At 41.8% G+C, this 20,108-nt stretch overlaps 2 protein-coding genes and 1 long non-coding RNA gene across 4 annotated transcripts; 1 reads left to right on the top strand and 2 right to left on the bottom strand.

Annotated features, from left to right (window-relative positions):
* Positions 1-1,294: 1,294 nt before the first annotated feature.
* On the bottom strand, positions 1,295-16,375 carry LOC306917390 (uncharacterized protein). 2 transcript variants are annotated; one of them, XM_079495610.1, is made up of 5 exons: positions 16,067-16,375; positions 2,404-2,753; positions 2,199-2,303; positions 1,656-1,758; positions 1,295-1,532 (listed from the first exon to the last, which is right to left on the bottom strand). In XM_079495610.1, exons 2-5 carry the CDS (start codon positions 2,725-2,727, stop codon positions 1,480-1,482), a joined length of 585 nt encoding a protein of 194 aa, XP_079351736.1. In that variant the 5' UTR covers positions 2,728-2,753; positions 16,067-16,375; the 3' UTR covers positions 1,295-1,479. The 2 variants fall into 2 exon arrangements, 1 of the variants encoding a protein (XP_079351736.1); XR_013789159.1 differs by lacking the exons at positions 1,295-1,532; positions 1,656-1,758; positions 2,199-2,303; positions 2,404-2,753 and adding an exon at positions 12,833-12,979.
* On the top strand, positions 3,252-5,469 carry LOC306917393 (transmembrane protein 237A-like). The gene is made up of 4 exons (XM_079495613.1): positions 3,252-3,322; positions 3,755-3,842; positions 4,862-4,983; positions 5,259-5,469. Exons 1-4 carry the CDS (start codon positions 3,277-3,279, stop codon positions 5,321-5,323), a joined length of 321 nt encoding a protein of 106 aa, XP_079351739.1. The 5' UTR covers positions 3,252-3,276; the 3' UTR covers positions 5,324-5,469.
* A 2,399-nt stretch (positions 16,376-18,774) lies between the features above and the next one.
* On the bottom strand, positions 18,775-19,768 carry LOC306917395. The gene is made up of 3 exons (XR_013789160.1): positions 19,646-19,768; positions 19,212-19,349; positions 18,775-19,088 (listed from the first exon to the last, which is right to left on the bottom strand). It is a non-coding gene; the product is annotated as an uncharacterized lncRNA (long non-coding RNA).
* Positions 19,769-20,108: the final 340 nt, after the last annotated feature.

Here is a 20,108-nt window from a genome sequence, read left to right on the forward strand (position 1 = left end):
TCTCAATCTCATTCCACGTTGCCAGAGGAACTTTGAGTGAAGCCCTGGTTGCTCAAAGCTCTATCTGGGTTGTCCTCTTTGTGTCTTCAGGTTGAAAAGGACAGACTGTCCCTCCAAACGGCGACCAACTGGTTCGGTTCACGTTAAACTTTCTATTCACTTGTATAGACGGACTGTACTTGAGGCTAGCTTAGCATTATCTCACAAAGCAAACAGTCTTTTTTGATCCTGCTGTTTTCACAACTTTACGCAGACTGTCGTGCAAAGACAATCTCAGACACAAAGTTACAGAAAGGTTTGTGCACTGCAGCACACGTCTATTATAAAACGTCCTCTGTTCGTCTCTCCTCGCCCGTTTGTTTCATTGTTCTCATCCACTCTCTCTGAGATGAATTCATTTGGTCTACTCCCAGTGTTGCCATATTTTGTGGGAGAAATAAGCAACCAGGTCTATGAAAACAAGCCCAAAACAAGCAACTGCACTATTTCCAGCAACGACTCGTCATAGATCTGTTTTTATTTTTCAGATCTACAAGCCCAGTGCTTGTAGATCTGATATTTTCAACAAAACAAATATAGGAAAAAAGTGAAGAATGTGGAATGTTTTTGAACAATTTGTCCTACACAAACATTAAATTACCATTGACAATTGAGAATTTACGTCATATGTAGACGAGCACCGCATCAGCTCTTACCTTTTTACCTATCCACTTCGTGCCTTATTGTGGCACAAAAACATCGACTACATTTGTCCTTGTCCTTTGACAATGAAGGGATGATAGCGCCCCTCACTTCACAAAGGTGTGATTTTTAATTGTTACAGCCTACTGCTGCACAAAGTTTTGGCATTATTACATCAGTCAACCTTGTCTTGCTGCAGTGCACACTGATATAGGAGAAATAACATGGGAAATAAATAGAATATGATTGACCGCACAGTGCACACTGATTCATCAGAAATGAAATGCAATTAAACCAAAACAAATGATTACATTTCTGTAAAATTGCATCTCGATATATCTTCATACACCGTGGCAGTGTTTTGTATAGAGATGGGGGTACCTTTATTGTAATTTAACACCTTTAACTTTAATAATTTTTGTTTAACCATCCGCCTTTAATAAAGACCATCAATGCTGTAAAGCAATTTTACTCACTAGTATGGAAACAAGTCATTTTGCATTCACTGTATGGAACAAAGTCAGTTTTTTATTTGTTGTATTTTAATAAAAGAAAGTCTTGGGAAAAGGGTTTTATAGGCCTACACCTTACAATTATTCCAAATAGGGAAGTGTGCATCACATTTTTTATAACAATGTCTCCAACTACAAATGTCCAAAGTACACACATTAGAAAACATGTGAATATAAAGTAAAAGACAACATGGCACAGCTACTGTTCATGTCAGAACTCAAATGTGAATTTTAATCATGTTAACAATTGTTTTGATTTTTATTCTTGTGGCAGTCATCCAATTAGTCAAACTATTTCAGTTGTAGAACCTTGATGGGCGCCCGAGTACCTTGATGGACCTGTAAAGACAAATTATAATGAAAAGTTAAATGTGACTTGACGATTCCTAACATAATGATATGCTTGGTTACGGTACAATTGTAACCGTGCAGACATCTGCAAAAAGACAATGCTTTACATACCTGAGGGGCCTCCTGAGTAGCGATCTGCAGCACCGGGCATTCTGGAAGGAGGCGACGAGTAGTCCAGGGAACTCACTGGTGAACTGCTGCTCACACTAGGAACCTGCAACACTCAAGGAAAACCATTGGCAATTTAGTAGACATTTTCACTCCGTTTTGGTTCTGATTAAAATGCCTATGGTTAGAGCACATGCTCCTATGACACTGTTCTTGGTATCTGGAGCAGATTGATTGATGTATTCATTAACAGTTTGCAGAATTACAGTACATTTCAAGCACAACTCGCATTACACTTGTTTACAAGTTATGTTCAATTATCATAACATTTAGAGACATACAAATATACAGTCTTATACACTTCAATATAGCAAAAATGGAAATCATCATCCTAAAGGAGGTAAAAGGCCAAGGGGAAAAGAAAACATATACAGTGAGGGGGGGAAAGGGGTGGGTGGTGGGGTCAGATTTTACGGGGGCCAGTTTCGAATTGCAGCCGTCCGTATAGTGCCCTTTGAAGTGTCCTGCATTAGAAACGTTTCATACCGTGTCTACACTCCTCAGCCGGTAATCCATCAGCACATCGGTTAACTTCTTTAGCACCTTTAGCACAATTTGGGCATCGCTCTCATTTTCTATTCGGACGGTATCCTGGACACATTCCACACAAACAACAAATACAGTTATATTCATGAACCACAAATGATGTACACTGAAGCCATCTTTATAGCATTTATATTAACACACGTACCAGGTAATTGAGCAAAGTTGCCGGGAGGCTGCTCGAGTCTGGATCCGCTTGCGCCATCGAGCCTGGCCGATCCATTGGCCTGTCTGTTGGCCGTTCCAACAAGCTACTCCCCATTTGGCTGCCTCTGAACTCATCCGGAAAACGCCTTCCTGGGCTATCAACCTGCCGACCACTCATGCCAAAGTCATCTCTTCTGCAATCACGTCCAAAACCATCTCCACCCCCATGGTGATGGCCCATGCGTCTTTTTTTAGCCATATCGAGGTTTGGGACATCTGGTCTGGCTGCATAGCCACCAAAACCCGGTTCTCGACGCCCAGCCATTTTAAACTCTCCAGGAAGCCTGCCCCCTGTAAGATTCCAATGTGTATTTGTATGCTCCATTTTAAATACATTATTATTATAATAATAACAAAAGCGTTGAGAAAGAATCATCTTCCATCAATAGAGCGATATGGTCTTCAGCATTCAGTACATCAGTAGGGTGGGGCCGATATTAATAATAGTTTTTTTCTATACAAGGGTGGGCAGCATTTTCAGGCATGAGAGTCGATATTTCCAAGGCTGGTCACATGAGATCCACCATCACCAGACTGTAAAAAATATTAACCACCACTTTTACATCATATTATAGGTTGCTAACAGTTTGGGATAAATTATTATCTTGCTTTCCTAACTGTCTCTGACAATTCTGATGATACAAAATGATGTGAGGGGAAAAAGTGAAATTGTTAAATAAAATCAATTATAAGTCCATTGCTTTAAAAGAGATGTGTGCATTGTGTACAGTATGTAGTCACACACATTGTTGAAAAATGAATTCACATACTGTGTTTTCTGTTCAGGATGAATCTGGCTAAAGGCCCCACGGCTATGCGGGAGTTTGTCACACTGGACCCTGTGGCGCTGGCAGCATTCTGTGAGTCTTTAGTTCACACACATTTTAACAGACATGCATTTATTTGAATGAAAAAAGGAATATCCGCACTCTCTAGTATAATCTCGATTGTAGTTTCTTCTTAACTTTGTATTTATAATGCACACACAGCAGCAGCCGAAAACGTCTGGGAACTTAGATTATGATCCCTATGACCAACCAGTCCCAAGACCAACCAGTAGGGGTCAGCAGTGACAACACTACACAAGTGTGTAGGGACATCAGGGAATTGGCATAACGACTAAAATGGGGGGAAAGTTGGCAGAAAAGAAGGAAGGTTTTCACAATAATGTACTTCTCCATTTTGTTTAGCATTCTGCTCGTCTCTATCCAGCTTACACTTACTGTGTCCCATTTGCCTGCCTGGGTGTGCACGTGCATGTCTGTCTGTGCATCTTTCCGTACAACCTACAGTTTATTCCTCGGCCCTGGTCCTGTCTCTCAGCCAGCAGATGACCAGCGATCGTATCAACCTCTACGAAAGCCCCAATGTAACTTTGTGGTGAGTCAAGTCAAATCGAATGATCAAGTCAAAATGTCCTTTTAACTGGTGAGTTTTGTTGATACAATTGTTACAATTTAGGCATTTATCAGACGCTCTTAATCCAGAGCGATTTATAGTAAGCAAGAACAACAACCATGTGTTTCATAGGACGCACTTATAACATTTCTTTGTATGTGTTATTGATTCTGATGTTAGAATCGCTGTCTGTCAGTGTTCTTCGTCGGGTGGCTGGCATCTCCCTTAGAGATAGGGTGAGAAGTTGCAGTCATGCGACAGAGACTCGGAGTAGAGTCGCTGCTTCTTCGCCTGGAAAGGAGCCAGCTTAGGTGGTTCGGCCATCTTGTTTAGGATGCCGCTTGGGCGTCTCCCTATAGGGAGGTCCTCGAGGCACGTCCCCCCAGGAGGAAGTCACTAATGTTGCTCTGGAGAGGGAAGTCTGGAGCGCTCTGGTGGAGCTGTTGCCCCCGCGACCCGACTACGGATAAGCGTTTGAAGATTGATGGATGTGTTGATTTCGTCGACTAAAACTAAGACGAAAAATGTTCGGCGACTACCTTTTTCCACTGACGAAAACTAAATGGAAACTAAATAATAAGACTAAATATAATGAAAATTTCATCAAAAAACTAGACTAAAATGTTAGGAAGGGACTAGTGGACAAGTCCTTTTACAATTAGCTGCACGCTGAGAATAGCCGATCTACAAGCTCACAACGTGTCGTGGGCTTGTAGATCAGCTATTTTCAGCAAGTGTAAAAAACGGCATCAAGGCCCGCCAAAATACATTTTGTTCGACTAATTCAACTGTAGATTTAGTCGACTAAAAATCTTATGACGACTAAAACTAGACTAACACTAAAACATTCCAGGTGACTAAAACTAAATGAAAACTATTCAAGAGAATATGACTTAAAACTAAAAACAACACTGGATGGATGGGATGGATGGATTCTGGTGTTATCTCCGAACAGCTTTTGAAGCCGTTTTGACTGAATGTGCTCTCCCTGTCTGTCTCAGGCCTCAAGGCTCCGAGCACCACTTCCTTCACCCCTGGCTGACGGTCAACCTGGTGGTGGCGCTGTTGGTCGGCCTCGCCTGGATCCTCATCGCCACCCGGCCTGACATTGACCACACTGAGAGTGAGAGACGTGCACACACACACACACACACACACACACACACACACACACACACACACACACACACACACACACACACACACACACACACACACACACACACACCCCTTTTCCTAATTGTAAGCCTATCTCAAAGTCTTAACCATAAAACCATAGAACAACCATTTCTCTCTCACTTGTCTGTTTCTCAACGCACATGCACGCACGCACGCACGCACACACACTTTGCAAAAAAAACAAACGAAAGTAGCATTCACGTCTGTTGTGTTTTTCAGGGTACCTCATGGAGATGGAGATTAAACCACCTGAATTAGAGGACAAAAATGAAATGACTGCATGAGACAAAGAAAATACGCAATTACACATTTCACACACCTTTGTACTATTTAGCATATTTTTTTGGCAGTACATTAGTTTTGTATTTTAATCTTTAATCTGTTGTATATAATGTTCACCTTTTGAAATATAAGATTTTATCCAACTGCAGTGATGACTGTGCTTCGTTCTTATATTATATTGAGCTCAACAGTGAGATTTCGGAATTAACCCATTTTGGGGCGGGAACCCCTTTTGGTGTTTTAAGCATTGTTATACTTTAGCTATTGAAAAATAGCAGATCTACAGGCTCATAGCTACGAGCTTGTAGGTCTGCTATTTTTGGAGAAAAAAAATTAACTAAAATCTTTGCTTCTGGGGGTGGGGTGGGGGGGGGGGGGGGTGGGTGGGGACTTAATTTGTTTTGGACTTAATTTAATTGTCTAACTATGTCTATATATATATGTATATACACGCGCGCACACACACTTGGTAACATTTATTTTGTAATAACTTAAGTTTAATTGAATTATATCCATCCATCCATCTTTTATCCAGAGTCAGGTTGCAGAGGTAACAGTTATGGGAGAGGATCCTAGATGCAATCTTCTAACTATAATTGATTAATTGCCTATAGTTAAATCTGTTAAAATGTAGTTACTAATTTGGTCAGGCTAGGGGGGTCCTTAGTCCCCACTTTGAAAACCAATGCGTTAGGGCCTAAACTGATTACTGATGTTATTTTCAGCAAAAAGGTTTGGTGTCATCATTTTTCGACCGCGGTCGAGATCGTGGATTTCACAACATCACGCCAGACTTCCCGGTCCTTCATTGCCACCCCCAGTTCCTGCTTACTGATGCCTGTGTCCCTAGGGGAACGACAGTTTTCTACCTCTGGTCTGCTTTGAGGCAGGACTCCAGAGAAGAAGGGAAGATATAACCTCATTGTCAGCTCTGTAGCAGTGGCCGGCAAACTGTTCTTCAGGATCGGACTAGTGAAGAAACACAGGGAACTGCAAAGACAATCTCAAACACAAAGGTTTGTGCACTGCAGCACACTTCTATTATAAAACGTCCACTGTTCGTCTCTCTCTGCTGTTTGTTGTTTGTTTCATGTTCTCATCCACTCTCTCTCTGAGATGAATTAATTTGGTCTACTCTACTCCCAGTGTTGCCATATTTTGTGGGAGAAATAAGCAACCAGGTCTATGAAAACAAGCCCAAAACAAGCTACTGTTACTGCACTATATGTTATTGTCTCCACCAGGCCAAAGGCATGGGGAGAGAGTATATTTTGCACGTCCGTCCGTCCGTCCGTCCGTGTGTGTGTCCTTCCGTCTGTGAACAGCTAATCTCCGGCACCATTAATCCGGTCGATGCCAAATTTTGCACTCACTCCCTGGATGAACCTCTGCCCCAAAATTTCCAGAACGGCCTGTTATAGCGCCACCAGGAGGCCGCTTTGTGCAAAACAAGTTTTTGGACAGTACACCTACAGATTTTGTCCAAACATCACGCAAATTGGTACACAGTCTCTCTAGAGCCATTCAACGAAAGGGTCTTTCAGATTTCTCAGACTCCATCCTGATTGGCTAAGATTGGCTTCCAAAGTTCGCAGGAGTGCTCAGTTTCAAACAAAATGCTGCAAATCATAAACACATCGTGTGATTTCCGTGAAATTGTGCACGCACATTCCCACTAGGACGAGGAAGAAATGCCAAATGAACATTTTCAACTCGGCCTCATGGTGGCGCTATAACTGGCCGAAAAGAGTTTTTACTTCTAACTGCACGGATCTGTGGATAACTTTGTATGCCAACTCCCTAGAGGCCAAGGAAGAACCTTTGCCTGGAATTTTTCACATCTGCTCTTTTTAGCGCCACCAGGAGGCCGACATATGTAAAACACATTTTCTAATATTACTCCTTCAGATTTTATCCAAATGTCACGCAAATCGGTACACATGCTCTTCATAGTCATGTGATCAAGACGGGTTTGTTTAATTTCTCATAATCCACCCTCATTGGCTACGATTGGCTTCTAAACTTTTCAGGATTAGCCCGCTTTGTACAAATCGCCACAACTACTGAATGCAGCGTCCGATTGTGGTGAAACTGTGCATGCATATTCCCACTAGGCTTTGGAAGAAATGCCACTTTTCGAATCAGCCTCATGGTGGCGCTACAACAGGCCAAGCCGCGGCACACACACACACACACACACACACACACACACACACACACACACAAACACACACACACACACACACACACAAAACACACACACACACACACACGTTTATATTGCTCCTAAACATTTTGCCAAACATTACACACACACTCCTATACTCCTGGTGGAGAGTAGACCTGTGCCCAGAAGGGCACTTTTTCTAGTTATTTATCAGATCTACAAGCCCAGTGCTTGTAGATATTGATATTTTCAACAAAACAAATATTGGAAAAAAGTGACATGTGGAATGTTTTTGGACAATTTTCGTCTTACAAACATTCTATTTACATTGACAATGGATGAATTTACGTCATATGTAGACGAGCACATCGGCTACATTTGTCCTTGTCCTTTGACAATGAAGGGATGATATACGATAAGAGTGCCCCTCACTTCACAAAGGTGTGATTTTTAATTGTTACAGCCTACTGCTGCACAGGGTTTTGGCATTATTACATCAGTCAACCCTGTCTTGCTGCAGTGCACACTGATATAGGAGAAATAACATGGGAAATAAATAGAATATGATTGACCGCACAGTGCACACTGATTCATCAGAAACAGCCTGTGCAAATGAAATGCAATTAAACCAAAACAAATGATTACATTTCTGTAAAATTGCATCTCGATATATCTTCATACACCATGGCAGTGTTTTGTATAGAGATGGGGGTACCTTTATTGTAATACAACATTTTTGTTTAACCATCCGCCTTTAATTTAATTTAAAAGACCATCAATGCTGTAAAGCAATTTTACTCACTAGTATGGAAACAAGTAATTTTGCATTCACTGTATGTATGGAACAAAGTCCGTTTCTTTTTTTTTTGTATTTTAATAAAAGAAAGTCTTGGGAAAAGGGTTTTATAGGCCTACACCTTAAAATAGGGAAGTGTGCATCACATTTGTTATAACAATGTCTCCAACTACAAATGTCCAAAGTACACATGCACATTAAAGAAAAGTGAGAAAAAAAAACATTTGAATAAGTAAAAGACAACATGGCACAGCTACTGTTCATGCCAGAACTCAAATATGAATTATAATCATGTTAACAATTGTTTTGATTTTTATTCTTGTGGCAGACATCCGATGAGTTTTTTGATTGATTGATTGAAATATTTATTAACAGTTTGCAGAATTACAGTACAATTCAAGCACAACTCAATACAAAGACTGTTAATTGAGTGGACAACCCAATAAAGCATTACACTTGTTTACAAGAGGGTCCACCTTGTTCAATTCGTCAAAAATTAAAAACCCGAGTTACCTCCATTGGGCCTTTTGAGTTGACCTGGGCCTCCATTGGGCCTTTTGAGAAACCACAAATACTCAGGGAAGACATTTCAATATTCTAACCACACCTGGGGGTCTATTAAACTTAGTAATGCTAACTCCATAGACACATTCAAAACACAAAACGTACAGAAATCACAGCACAACACAGCATGACATAGGCCATGGGGGCATTTCAAAAGGTATACCACATATTTTGTTTTGCATGGAATCCTGCCTTTAACTGCATATGTTTTCCCCGAATGTGGGTGTAGAAATGACTCACTCTTCCAATGTATACAATTGTGACAGGGGAAATGACCAGAGGGAAGCGTTGACAAGAAGTGTCAATGAGGAGCTTCTATTGGGCTGCTTCCTTTAATGTTTAGTCTTAGGCACGATTCATACTCCTATTTTAGAGCCGAATAAAAGTCGGTTCGGCTCTGTAGAGCCTACAATGTGACGTCATTTGAGGTTTGGGGGGGCGGGTACCGTCCTAAAGTCGGCTCTTCGGTGCTACTGAAAATGACGACCCAAAATCATTTCGGCACTACAGCGGTAAAATAGGCGTATGAATTGGCCCTTACACTTTGGTGACTTGGCAAGTCCTGCACAGAAAATAACAGCAGAGTCAGACCTATAGAGGTGTCCACAACCACTTGTGAGCTTGTAGAGTGGCTATATTTTCGAGGTGTATAATAAATGTCACGTTATAATGTAGGCTAATAAAGGTTCACACGCGTGCATTGTCGGCATGCATTGTGCAGGCACAGTGACAAATGCAGTCAAGGGTGCGCCCTTTATTACCTAAACAGGAGAGAGCCATATGCGCACGGCGACCCACTGTATACTTTCTTCTCACCATTGACACCTCTCTCTCTCTCTCTCTCTCTCTCTCTCTCTCTCTCTCTCTCTCTCTCTCTCTCTCTCTCTCTCTGCACCCCCCCTCTCTCCCCTCCATAACCATGACCATGAAATGGAGAGCAAAATACAGCACAAGAATATAGTTTCACATGGCTATGCACACACCACGCATAGACAGTTAGACTTGTTGTTGCAGGTGTACTGCAATGGCATTTGGCCTGGGTCCTTATTGGTTAATATCCACAGTTTATCTGTAGCGGTCCGCAAATAACCTATATATTGTTCAAGCTTCGCATTCGGCACCAATACAAATTAAATCACCAGTCCGCACTGGACTAGTAGGCTGATATATGTATTATTGGATGCAGCAGAGCAGAGCCTTTGCAGTTGATGCAACATATGATACGTTTTAAAGTTGTTAACAGTGATATATAAACATGAACAATTGGATAGATATCCATGTAGTTTCCATGCAGGCCTGCACAAGCTGCATTTCTCACCTAATTATAATAAAAATGATATGCGCTAATAAGCAGTGACATCATCGTTTCTCAAAAGCTCCGTTTCGCATGACTAAACAGATCCACTGATCCGGATATTTTCGAAAATGTTCACTTATTTATCCGTTTCCAAAAACCTCCGTTTGAGTGGCCGAAAACGCCGTTTGAGTGTGGCTGAAAGGCCCAAACGCACACAAAAAAATTGCGTTTAGCAAAAGATCCATATTCGTGTAGCCTGGGCCTAAATGTAAGGTTGCAAATATGCTTATCGGTGTTGTGAGGATGAGGGGGTACCTGGAAAAAGATCTTCTCCCCAAGGGGTACCTGGGCCAAAAAAGTTTGGGAACCCCTGATCTAGCTGATCTTGAGGCCAAAAAAAAACTTATCAACTATCAACTAGTACCAACAAGGTCAACTAGTGGATTTACTAGTAGACTAGTTGAATAGTCGACTAGTTGCTTAAAGCCCTACTGCTTCGGCAGTACTTTTCTTTTCTCCAGTGTGGACAAGCTGGTGTGTCTTCAGGACAGCTGCCGTTCTGAAACTCTTGTCACAATGTTTACACTGGAAAGGTCTGTCTCCAGTGTGGACACGCTGGTGTCTCTTAAAGCCACCTGAGAGTCTGAAACTCTTGTCACACTGTTTACAGTGGAAAGGTTTGTCTCCTGTGTGGATACGCTGGTGTGTCTTCAGGACAGCTGCCGTTCTGAAACTCTTGTCACAATGTTTACACTGGAAAGGTCTGTCTCCAGTGTGGACAAACTGGTGTGTCTTAAAGTCACCTAACCTACTGAAACTCTTGTCACAATGTTTACACTGGAAAGGTCTGTCTCCAGTGTGGACACGCTGGTGTCTCTTAAAGTCACCTGAGAGACTGTAACTCTTGTCACAATGTTTACAGTGGAATGTTTTTTCTCCAGTGTGGACAAACTGGTGTGTCTTCAGGACAGCTGCCGTTCTGAAACTCTTGTCACAATGTTTACACTGGAAAGGTTTGTCTCCAGTGTGGAGATGCTGGTGTGCCGTCAGGCTATCTGACCTACTGAAACTCTTGTCACAATGTTTACACTGGAAAGGTCTGTCTCCAGTGTGGACACGCTGGTGTCTCTTAAAGCCACCTGAGAGTCTGAAACTCTTGTCACACTGTTTACAGTGGAAAGGTTTGTCTCCTGTGTGGATACGCTGGTGTGTCTTCAGGACAGCTGCCGTTCTGAAACTCTTGTCACAATGTTTACACTGGAAAGGTCTGTCTCCAGTGTGGACAAACTGGTGTGTCTTAAAGTCACCTAACCTACTGAAACTCTTGTCACAATGTTTACACTGGAAAGGTCTGTCTCCAGTGTGGACACGCTGGTGTCTCTTAAAGTCACCTGAGAGACTGTAACTCTTGTCACAATGTTTACAGTGGAATGTTTTTTCTCCAGTGTGGACAAACTGGTGTGTCTTCAGGACAGCTGCCGTTCTGAAACTCTTGTCACAATGTTTACACTGGAAAGGTTTGTCTCCAGTGTGGAGATGCTGGTGTGCCGTCAGGCTATCTGACCTACTGAAACTCTTGTCACAATGTTTACACTGGAAAGGTCTGTCTCCAGTGTGGACACGCTGGTGTCTCTTAAAGCCACCTGAGAGTCTGAAACTCTTGTCACACTGTTTACAGTGGAAAGGTTTGTCTCCTGTGTGGATACGCTGGTGTGTCTTCAGGACAGCTGCCGTTCTGAAACTCTTGTCACAATGTTTACACTGGAAAGGTTTGTCTCCAGTGTGGACACGCTGGTGTACCTTCAGGCTATCTGACCTACTGAAACTCTTGTCACACTGTTTACACTGGAAAGGTTTGTCTCCAGTGTGGAGATGCTGGTGTGCCGTCAGGCTATCTGACCTACTGAAACTCTTGTCACACTGTTTACACTGGAAAGGTTTGTCTCCAGTGTGGAGATGCTGGTGTGCCGTCAGGCTATCTGACCTACTGAAACTCTTGTTACACATTTTACACTGGAAAGGTCTTTCTACAGTGTCGACAGACTCGGCACCTCCACTTGTCTCCCCCCAATCACCACTGTCATCAGTGACTTCAGTGTCAGATTCGAGTTCAGCTTCAGAGCAGTGTGAAGAGATGTCTTCATCAACTTCACCTTTCACTGCTAGTAATGTCAACATTGACCCATCAGGTTCCTCTGGTCTTTGAAGTAGTTCCTCCTGTTCTTCTTTAAGCTCCTCCTGCTCCTCTTTAATGTGTGGAGGCTCTGGTTCCTCCTGGAGCAGACTGGGGATCCTCTCCTGTCCAGGAGAAACTTCCTCTTTGCACACAACCATGTGCAGAATGTTGAGTTGTGGGAGGTCTTCAGGTTCCTCCTGTTTAATTGAAATGTCTTCAGGTTCCTGTTTAATAGAAATGTCTTCAGTTTCCTCCTGTTTAATAGAAATGTCTTCAGGTTCCTCCTGTTTAATAGAAATGTCTTCAGGTTCCTCCTGTTTAATAGAAATGTCTTCAGGTTCCTGTTTAATAGAGATGTCTTTAGGTTCCTCCTGTTTAATAGAGATGTCTTCAGGTTCCTCCTGTTTAATAGAAATGTCTTCAGGTTCCTCCTGTTTAATAGAAATGTCTTCAGGTTCCTGTTTAATAGAGATGTCTTCAGGTTCCTCCTGTTTAATAGAGATGTCTTCAGGTTCCTCCTGTTTAATAGAAATGTCTTCAGGTTCCTCCTGTTTAATAGAAACATCCCTGGCTGAGTCTGGAGAGTTCATCTTCACCTGCAGTCTGGGCTCCACACTGGTTGAGGTATGGCTGGTCTTCAGGTTGGTCTGGCTAGGAGCTACAGGTGACATAAAAAAGTATTTTTGTAAGTATTTTCTGAGCTCAATTGTACCCAAAAGATAATCACACCCGTGTGAACTGAGTGGTGTAAGGTCTTATATAGCCTGATCAGCTGTGGTCTGACGTAATGGCTGACGTAATGAAATCACACCCGGGTGAACTGGGTGACCGTAGCAACCATGCTCATTTTTTTAGCACAGACAGACAGACAGACAGACACGTAAACTAACAAAGCCAGTCGTAGGAGTGGTTTACACCACTCAAAAAACCTGAACTACAGAACATTCAGTAGATGTTCTGTGGTCTGGTGTTTTCTGGCTCAAACAAGTGCTCTGATCTTCCTGCTGTGTATGATGTCACAACCTGCAAATTCCATATATGTCAATGGGATTTGCCAGCAGATGTCACTGTTTTTATTGTTTTGCCTGTTTTCATTGCAGCTCAAAATGCTTCCAAACCCCAAAGAAAACGTCAGACCACAGAAAATCCACTGAATGTTCACAGTCCAGGTTTTTTTTGGGGTGTAATTGAGGTCATAAAACTAGCAGGGGGCGGACTTGTAAAGATTTGGTTTTTGGGGACTAGTTTCTGAATTTTGGTGTGGTGTTAGGTAGGCTATGCCACCCCATTCGACTGGTATCATGTATTGAATCGGCGAAATCATCCGTTATCAGCACGTTTGAATGGTGCCAAAATGTCCATACTGGCATCCTCACTGTTCAGTATGTCATTATCTGCGATTGTAGCATTGTCATTATCACTGATGTCCTGACGGTGTCTGGTGGCCATGAGCTACGTGAGGCACCGCCGAGCGAGGCGCTAGCCGAGGGAGTCGCCGTGCCGAGTGTTGCGAAGGCCACCAGACCCGACTCAGCGCCGTCCGAGTTACGTCCTGATAGGCAGAGAATAGTATATATTAGTATAGTTCCATGCACCGACAATAGTTGGAAACTAGAAAAAGTGCCCTTCTGGGAACAGGTCTCCACCAGGAGGATAGGACTGTGTGAGATGTTTGGCAAAATGTTTAGGATTAATATAAACATGTTTTTGAGGCATTTTGTTCCAAAAATGTGTTTTGCAAAAATCAACCTGTTGGTGGCGCTATAACAGGCCAATGTGAAAAGGGTGGGATATATTCCTCAGCCTAGTAAGAAAATGTGTGAAAGATTTCACGTAAATTGCATGCTGCGTTCATGATTTGAGGCTTTTGTTCGAAACGGGGCAATCTTGCAAACTGTGAAAGCTAATTATAGCCAATTAGGATGGAATATGAAATATCGGACAGATCCGACTTGAGCACATGACCATAGAGATAGTGTGTAACGATTTGTGAGATTGTTGGACAGAATCTGGAGGAGTAATATCAAAAAATGTGTTTTACAAAAGTGGGCCTCCTGGTGGCGCTATAAAAGGCAGATGCGGAAAATGCAGGTCAACGGTTTGTCCTTGGCCTCTAGGGAGTGTGCATGCAACGTTTCGCGCAGATCGGTGCAGTTTTAGGTAAAACATGTGAAAAGCTGCCTCATGGTGGCGCTATAACAGGCCGTTCTGGAAAATGTGGGGCAGAGGTTCATCGTTGGCATCCAGGGAGTGTGTGTGCAAAGTTTGGCATCGACCGGGTTAACGGTGCCGGAGATTAGCTGGTAACGGACGGACGGAAGGACACACAAACGGACGGACACACGGACGGACACACACACACGGACGGAGTGCAAAACATACTCTCTCTCCATGCCTTCGGCCTGGTGGAGACAATGACACGTCCACCTGGGGAAACCTTGACCAGGCTATGTGGTGAGGATGCCAGTATGGACATTTTGGCACCATTCAAACGTGCTGATAACGGATGATTTCGCCGTCGCAATGCAGAGATAACGTGGCTGGCTATGCCTAATTCTAAATGACGGAGCAGATGCGCAAAGACCCGCCCGGCAGCACTGTTTAATGCAATTTAAAAGTATTTTTTGTTGAATTACTTATGACAAAGTTGTAAAAGTCAAAAGTAGGTCTACCCATAACTTGCACAAATAAATTGCATTAAACAGTGCTGTCGGGCGGGTCTTTGCGCAACCACTCCGTCATTTTGATACATGCGTTAGGTATGGATATAAGGTTTTCAAAAAGCTGTGCAAACGCGTTGGGTGCGCCCCCTAGTGGTCTGTTTGCACAGACTCAAATATTAGATACGTATAGGTATCGTTGAAAACCAAAATAATTGATAAAAGCAGTGTTGTAAATAGGTTTTCAATGTAATGAGTCCTGGGATGCAGGGATGGTCTTTTAGATGAGTCCCAGGGACATTTTATGAGTCCCACTTCAACGACGCTAGGAGTCATGTTTTGCCATTTTTACAAATTGCATTTAACTCCCATTTCATTTGATATGGTTATAATGTGTTTATATTCATGTAGAAAACAGAAGAAGAAATGATATTATAACTAAAGCTAGCAAAAATAAACTAGAATAAAAAACAGTACAGTAGTACCGTAGTGCATCCCGTGGTCGTGGATGCAGAGGTTCTTGTTTTATTGCGTCCCTTAACTATAAACTGTGTTTTGGGATGCAAAATGCACCCTATTTTAATCTCTGTAAAAGAGATTTTTCAATGGATTCTGTTACTATTGGGTGTGCTAAATAACATACTAAAAGTTTGTGAACAACGAACAACGACCAAAATTCAAAGAGCAGTTACCAAGTGCATAATTGTTATAATTTTTTACATTAATCACAGTTTATATGCATTTTAGCTCCCGGCAGTGTCACGTAAAAAATCATAACAATTATGCACTTGGTGAATTTTGGCATGCTGTTAGGTATGGTCATAAGGATTTCAAAAAACATTGCAAACTTATTTTGCTCGCCCCCTAGTGGTCGGTTTGCAATGAAACCATAGGCATTTTAAGCTCCCGACAGCTCCATCGTGGACGTATCCAAGACTACTAGGGCGCGCCCAATGCGTTTTTGCACAGCTTTTTGAAAACCCATACCTAACACCACACCAAATTTCAGAAACTAGTCACCAAAAGCCAAAGTCCGCCCCCTGCTAAAAGAAAAAGGAATGAAAAATGAATGTGAGAAACCAAACCTTTAATGTGGTATTTCAGTCCACTCACTGCCTTCTCAATCTCATTCCACGTTGCCAGAGGAACTTTGAGTGAAGCCCTGGTTGCTCAAAGCTCTATCTGGGTTGTCCTCTTTGTGTCTTCAGGTTGAAAAGGACAGACTGTCCCTCCAAACGGCGACCAACTGGTTCGGTTCACGTTAAACTTTCTATTCACTTGTATAGACGGACTGTACTTGAGGCTAGCTTAGCATTATCTCACAAAGCAAACAGTCTTTTTTGATCCTGCTGTTTTCACAACTTTACGCAGACTGTCGTCAGTGTCGTGCAAAGACAATCTCAGACACAAAGTTACAGAAAGGTTTGTGCACTGCAGCACACGTCTATTATAAAACGTCCTCTGTTCGTCTCTCCTCTCCCGTTTGTTTCATTGTTCTCATCCACTCTCTCTGAGATGAATTCATTTGGTCTACTCCCAGTGTTGCCATATTTTGTGGGAGAAATAAGCAACCAGGTCTATGAAAACAAGCCCAAAACAAGCAACTGCACTATTTCCAGCAACGACTCGTCATAGATCTGTTTTTATTTTTCAGATCTACAAGCCCAGTGCTTGTAGATCTGATATTTTCAACAAAAAAATATAGGAAAAAAGTGACAAATGTGGAATGTTTTTGAACAATTTGTCCTACACAAACATTAAATTCCCATTGACAATGGAGAATTTACGTCATATGTAGACGAGCACCGCATCAGCTCTTACCTTTTTACCTATCCACTTCGTGCCTTATTGTGGCACAAAAACATCGACTACATTTGTCCTTGTCCTTTGACAATGAAGGGATGATATACGATAAGAGCGCCCCTCACTTCACAAAGGTGTGATTTTTAATTGTTACAGCCTACTGCTGCACAAAGTTTTGGCATTATTACATCAGTCAACCTTGTCTTGCTGCAGTGCACACTGATATAGGAGAAATAACATGGGAAATAAATAGAATATGATTGACCGCACAGTGCACACTGATTCATCAGAAATGAAATGCAATTAAACCAAAACAAATTATTACATTTCTGTAAAATTGCATCTCGATATATCTTCATACACCGTGGCAGTGTTTTGTATAGAGATGGGGGTACCTTTATTGTAATTTAACACCTTTAACTTTAATCATTTTTGTTTAACCATCCGCCTTTAATAAAGACCATCAATGCTGTAAAGCAATTTTACTCACTAGTATGGAAACAAGTCATTTTGCATTCACTGTATGGAACAAAGTCAGTTTTTTATTTTTTGTATTTTAATAAAATAAAGTCTTGGGAAAAGGGTTTTATAGGCCTACACCTTACAATTATTCAGTGTTGGGCATCGTTACTTTAGAAAGTAACGTTGTTAGGTTACTGGATTACTGCCCATAAAAATAATCCCTTACCGTTACAAATTACCTTCTGAGAAAAGTAAAAGGTTAGATTATTTTCCGTTACCCGACAATTAAAACCCATTTTTTAATGCTTGCGCAAGTTGGTTACATTGTATTAGGCTATACTGCCTACCGTCATTGCGTAATTTGCCACAATCGCCAGCCTATACACGTACATACTGGACAGAAAGAGAGTGCAGAGAGTACACTACAATATGCCATACCTGTTGAGGATATACCATGTTAAACGTAATTCCAAAGTGCTTAGCCTACATTGTTAAAGGTGTAGTGAAATGAAAAATACGTTTTTCACACTTTTAGACCATATCCATGGTCATCATATGGGCATACCTAACAATGGATGCCAAAAAAATGTTAAAATTCTCATTTTTGTGTGTTTTTATATCAAAAGTCCATAAATTATTACTTCCTGAAAACGAATACGTGCTGCGTGATGACGTGTCGAGGCCAACATCGATAAAAGCCAGTAAAAATGAAGCTCACCAGTTTAATTCCCCATATCTCCGCATCCGTCCAGCACAGGCTGCACAGCTGCTACTGATTACAGACATCTTCCGTTTTTATTCCCATTCAAGATAACATCCAGAGAGTGTATTACTCGGTTTTAACTTAATCATCACGCTAAAAATGTATCTGAAAACATTATAGGGTAGAAATAAGCCACATTAAGTGTAAACTGGTAAAGCTGGCTGACTATCTGATTTGTAAACAAACAACCACACGCTGTCCTGCGTAGCATAGCTACCCGTCCCTAGCTACCGTCCCATCCCCTGAAGGGATGCGACGCTCTGATTGGTTCAGAAACTTCATAGCGGTGTTTCAACTTGAGACAGTCTGAAACTTCAAAATAAAATGTCCACCATTTCCGTTTCACTACGCCTTTAAGTCATAGACGCATGCGGTTTTCATGAACTTTGGCTAAAAGCATGTTATTATTCCACTACCATCCGGCACTTCCAGTCGACTAGACTGTCATGGCAGCTGGCTACAACCGAAACAACTTCCTCTTCCTCTTCAAAATAAAAGCTACTTGTAACAATACTTTTATTTCTTAAGTGAACTACAGGATGTAGTAGACGCAGGATGTATAGTACATGGTATAGTGGGCATGGAAGGATAACTCACACAGAAGGCAGGAGAAATAGACTCCGCGGGCTTTATTATTTTTTAAATCTTGCCAACAAAATGAACAGGGACACATTATAGTAATGGGATTACTTTTTTGGAAATGTAACTAGGTAACTCACTACTAAATTGCAAAACTAAGTAGTTACTTTATTCCGTTACCAATAAAAGTAGTCCGTTACATAACGCCGTTATTAATAGCGCCGTTACACCCAACACTGCAATTATTCCAAATAGGGAAGTGTGCATCACATTTTTTATAACAATGTCTCCAACTACAAATGTCCAAAGTACACACATTAGAAAACATGTGAATATAAAGTAAAAGACAACATGGCACAGCTACTGTTCATGTCAGAACTCAAATGTGAATTTTAATCATGTTAACAATTGTTTTGATTTTTATTCTTGTGGCAGTCATCCAATTAGTCAAACTATTTCAGTTGTAGAACCTTGATGGGCGCCCGAGTACCTTGATGGACCTGTAAAGACAAATTATAATGAAAAGTTAAATGTGACTTGACGATTCCTAACATAATGATATGCTTGGTTACGGTACAATTGTAACCGTGCAGACATCTGCAAAAAGACAATGCTTTACATACCTGAGGGGTCTCCCGAGTAGCGATCTGCAGCACCGGGCATTCTGGAAGGAGGCGACGAGTTAGCCTGGCTAATAAGCCAGACTAATATCACACAACACTGTCGCGACTCACTGGTGAACTGCTGCTCACACTAGGAACCTGCAACACTCAAGGAAAACCATTGGCAATTTAGTAGACATTTTCACTCCATTCCGTTTTGGTTCTGATTAAAATGCCTATGGTTAGAGCACATGCTCCTATGACACTGTTCTTGGTATCTGGAGCAGATTGATTGATGTATTCATTAACAGTTTGCAGAATTACAGTACATTTCAAGCACAACTCGCATTACACTTGTTTACAAGTTATGTTCAATTATCATAACATTTAGAGACATACAAATATACAGTCTTAGGGTGACTGTTTCATGTAATCAATTCCCAAGGTCTCCAAACCTGTTGTTTTGGGGAGCGCTGGTTTCAGTCCATTCAACCTCTTGTGAGTTGGCTAGTGAGATGCACCCCATTTATACTTCAAAGCGCAACAGTGTTGCGCACAGAGAACAGCTGATATACAAGCTCACATCGCATCACAGATGCGACTGTTGTGAGTGTAGAGGTCGCGGGACGAAGCATAAATTATACTTGATGGGCTGCAGGTGCGCGTGCAGCCGTGCACAAATAGCCTCTGCTGCCGTGTTGTTCATGAGCGCACCTCCCGTTCTTATGACAGCGACTGGAGGTGTGGTTTTGAATTGCTATTATTGTTCAAACAACAGAAACCAAGGACTATATATTTCAAGGGCGAGAGATCACAATAAAAATCCTAATCATTCTTCCTCCACACTGGGAGAAAAACAGCATCTGAAAGTTTGATGGTGCATTTTTTACACGTGAGTGCAGTTAGAACTTTTCCATT

Source organism: Electrona antarctica (genome assembly GCF_951216825.1).
Source record: "Electrona antarctica genome assembly, chromosome: 24".
In the NCBI taxonomy this organism is placed as follows: Eukaryota; Metazoa; Chordata; class Actinopteri; order Myctophiformes; family Myctophidae; genus Electrona; species Electrona antarctica.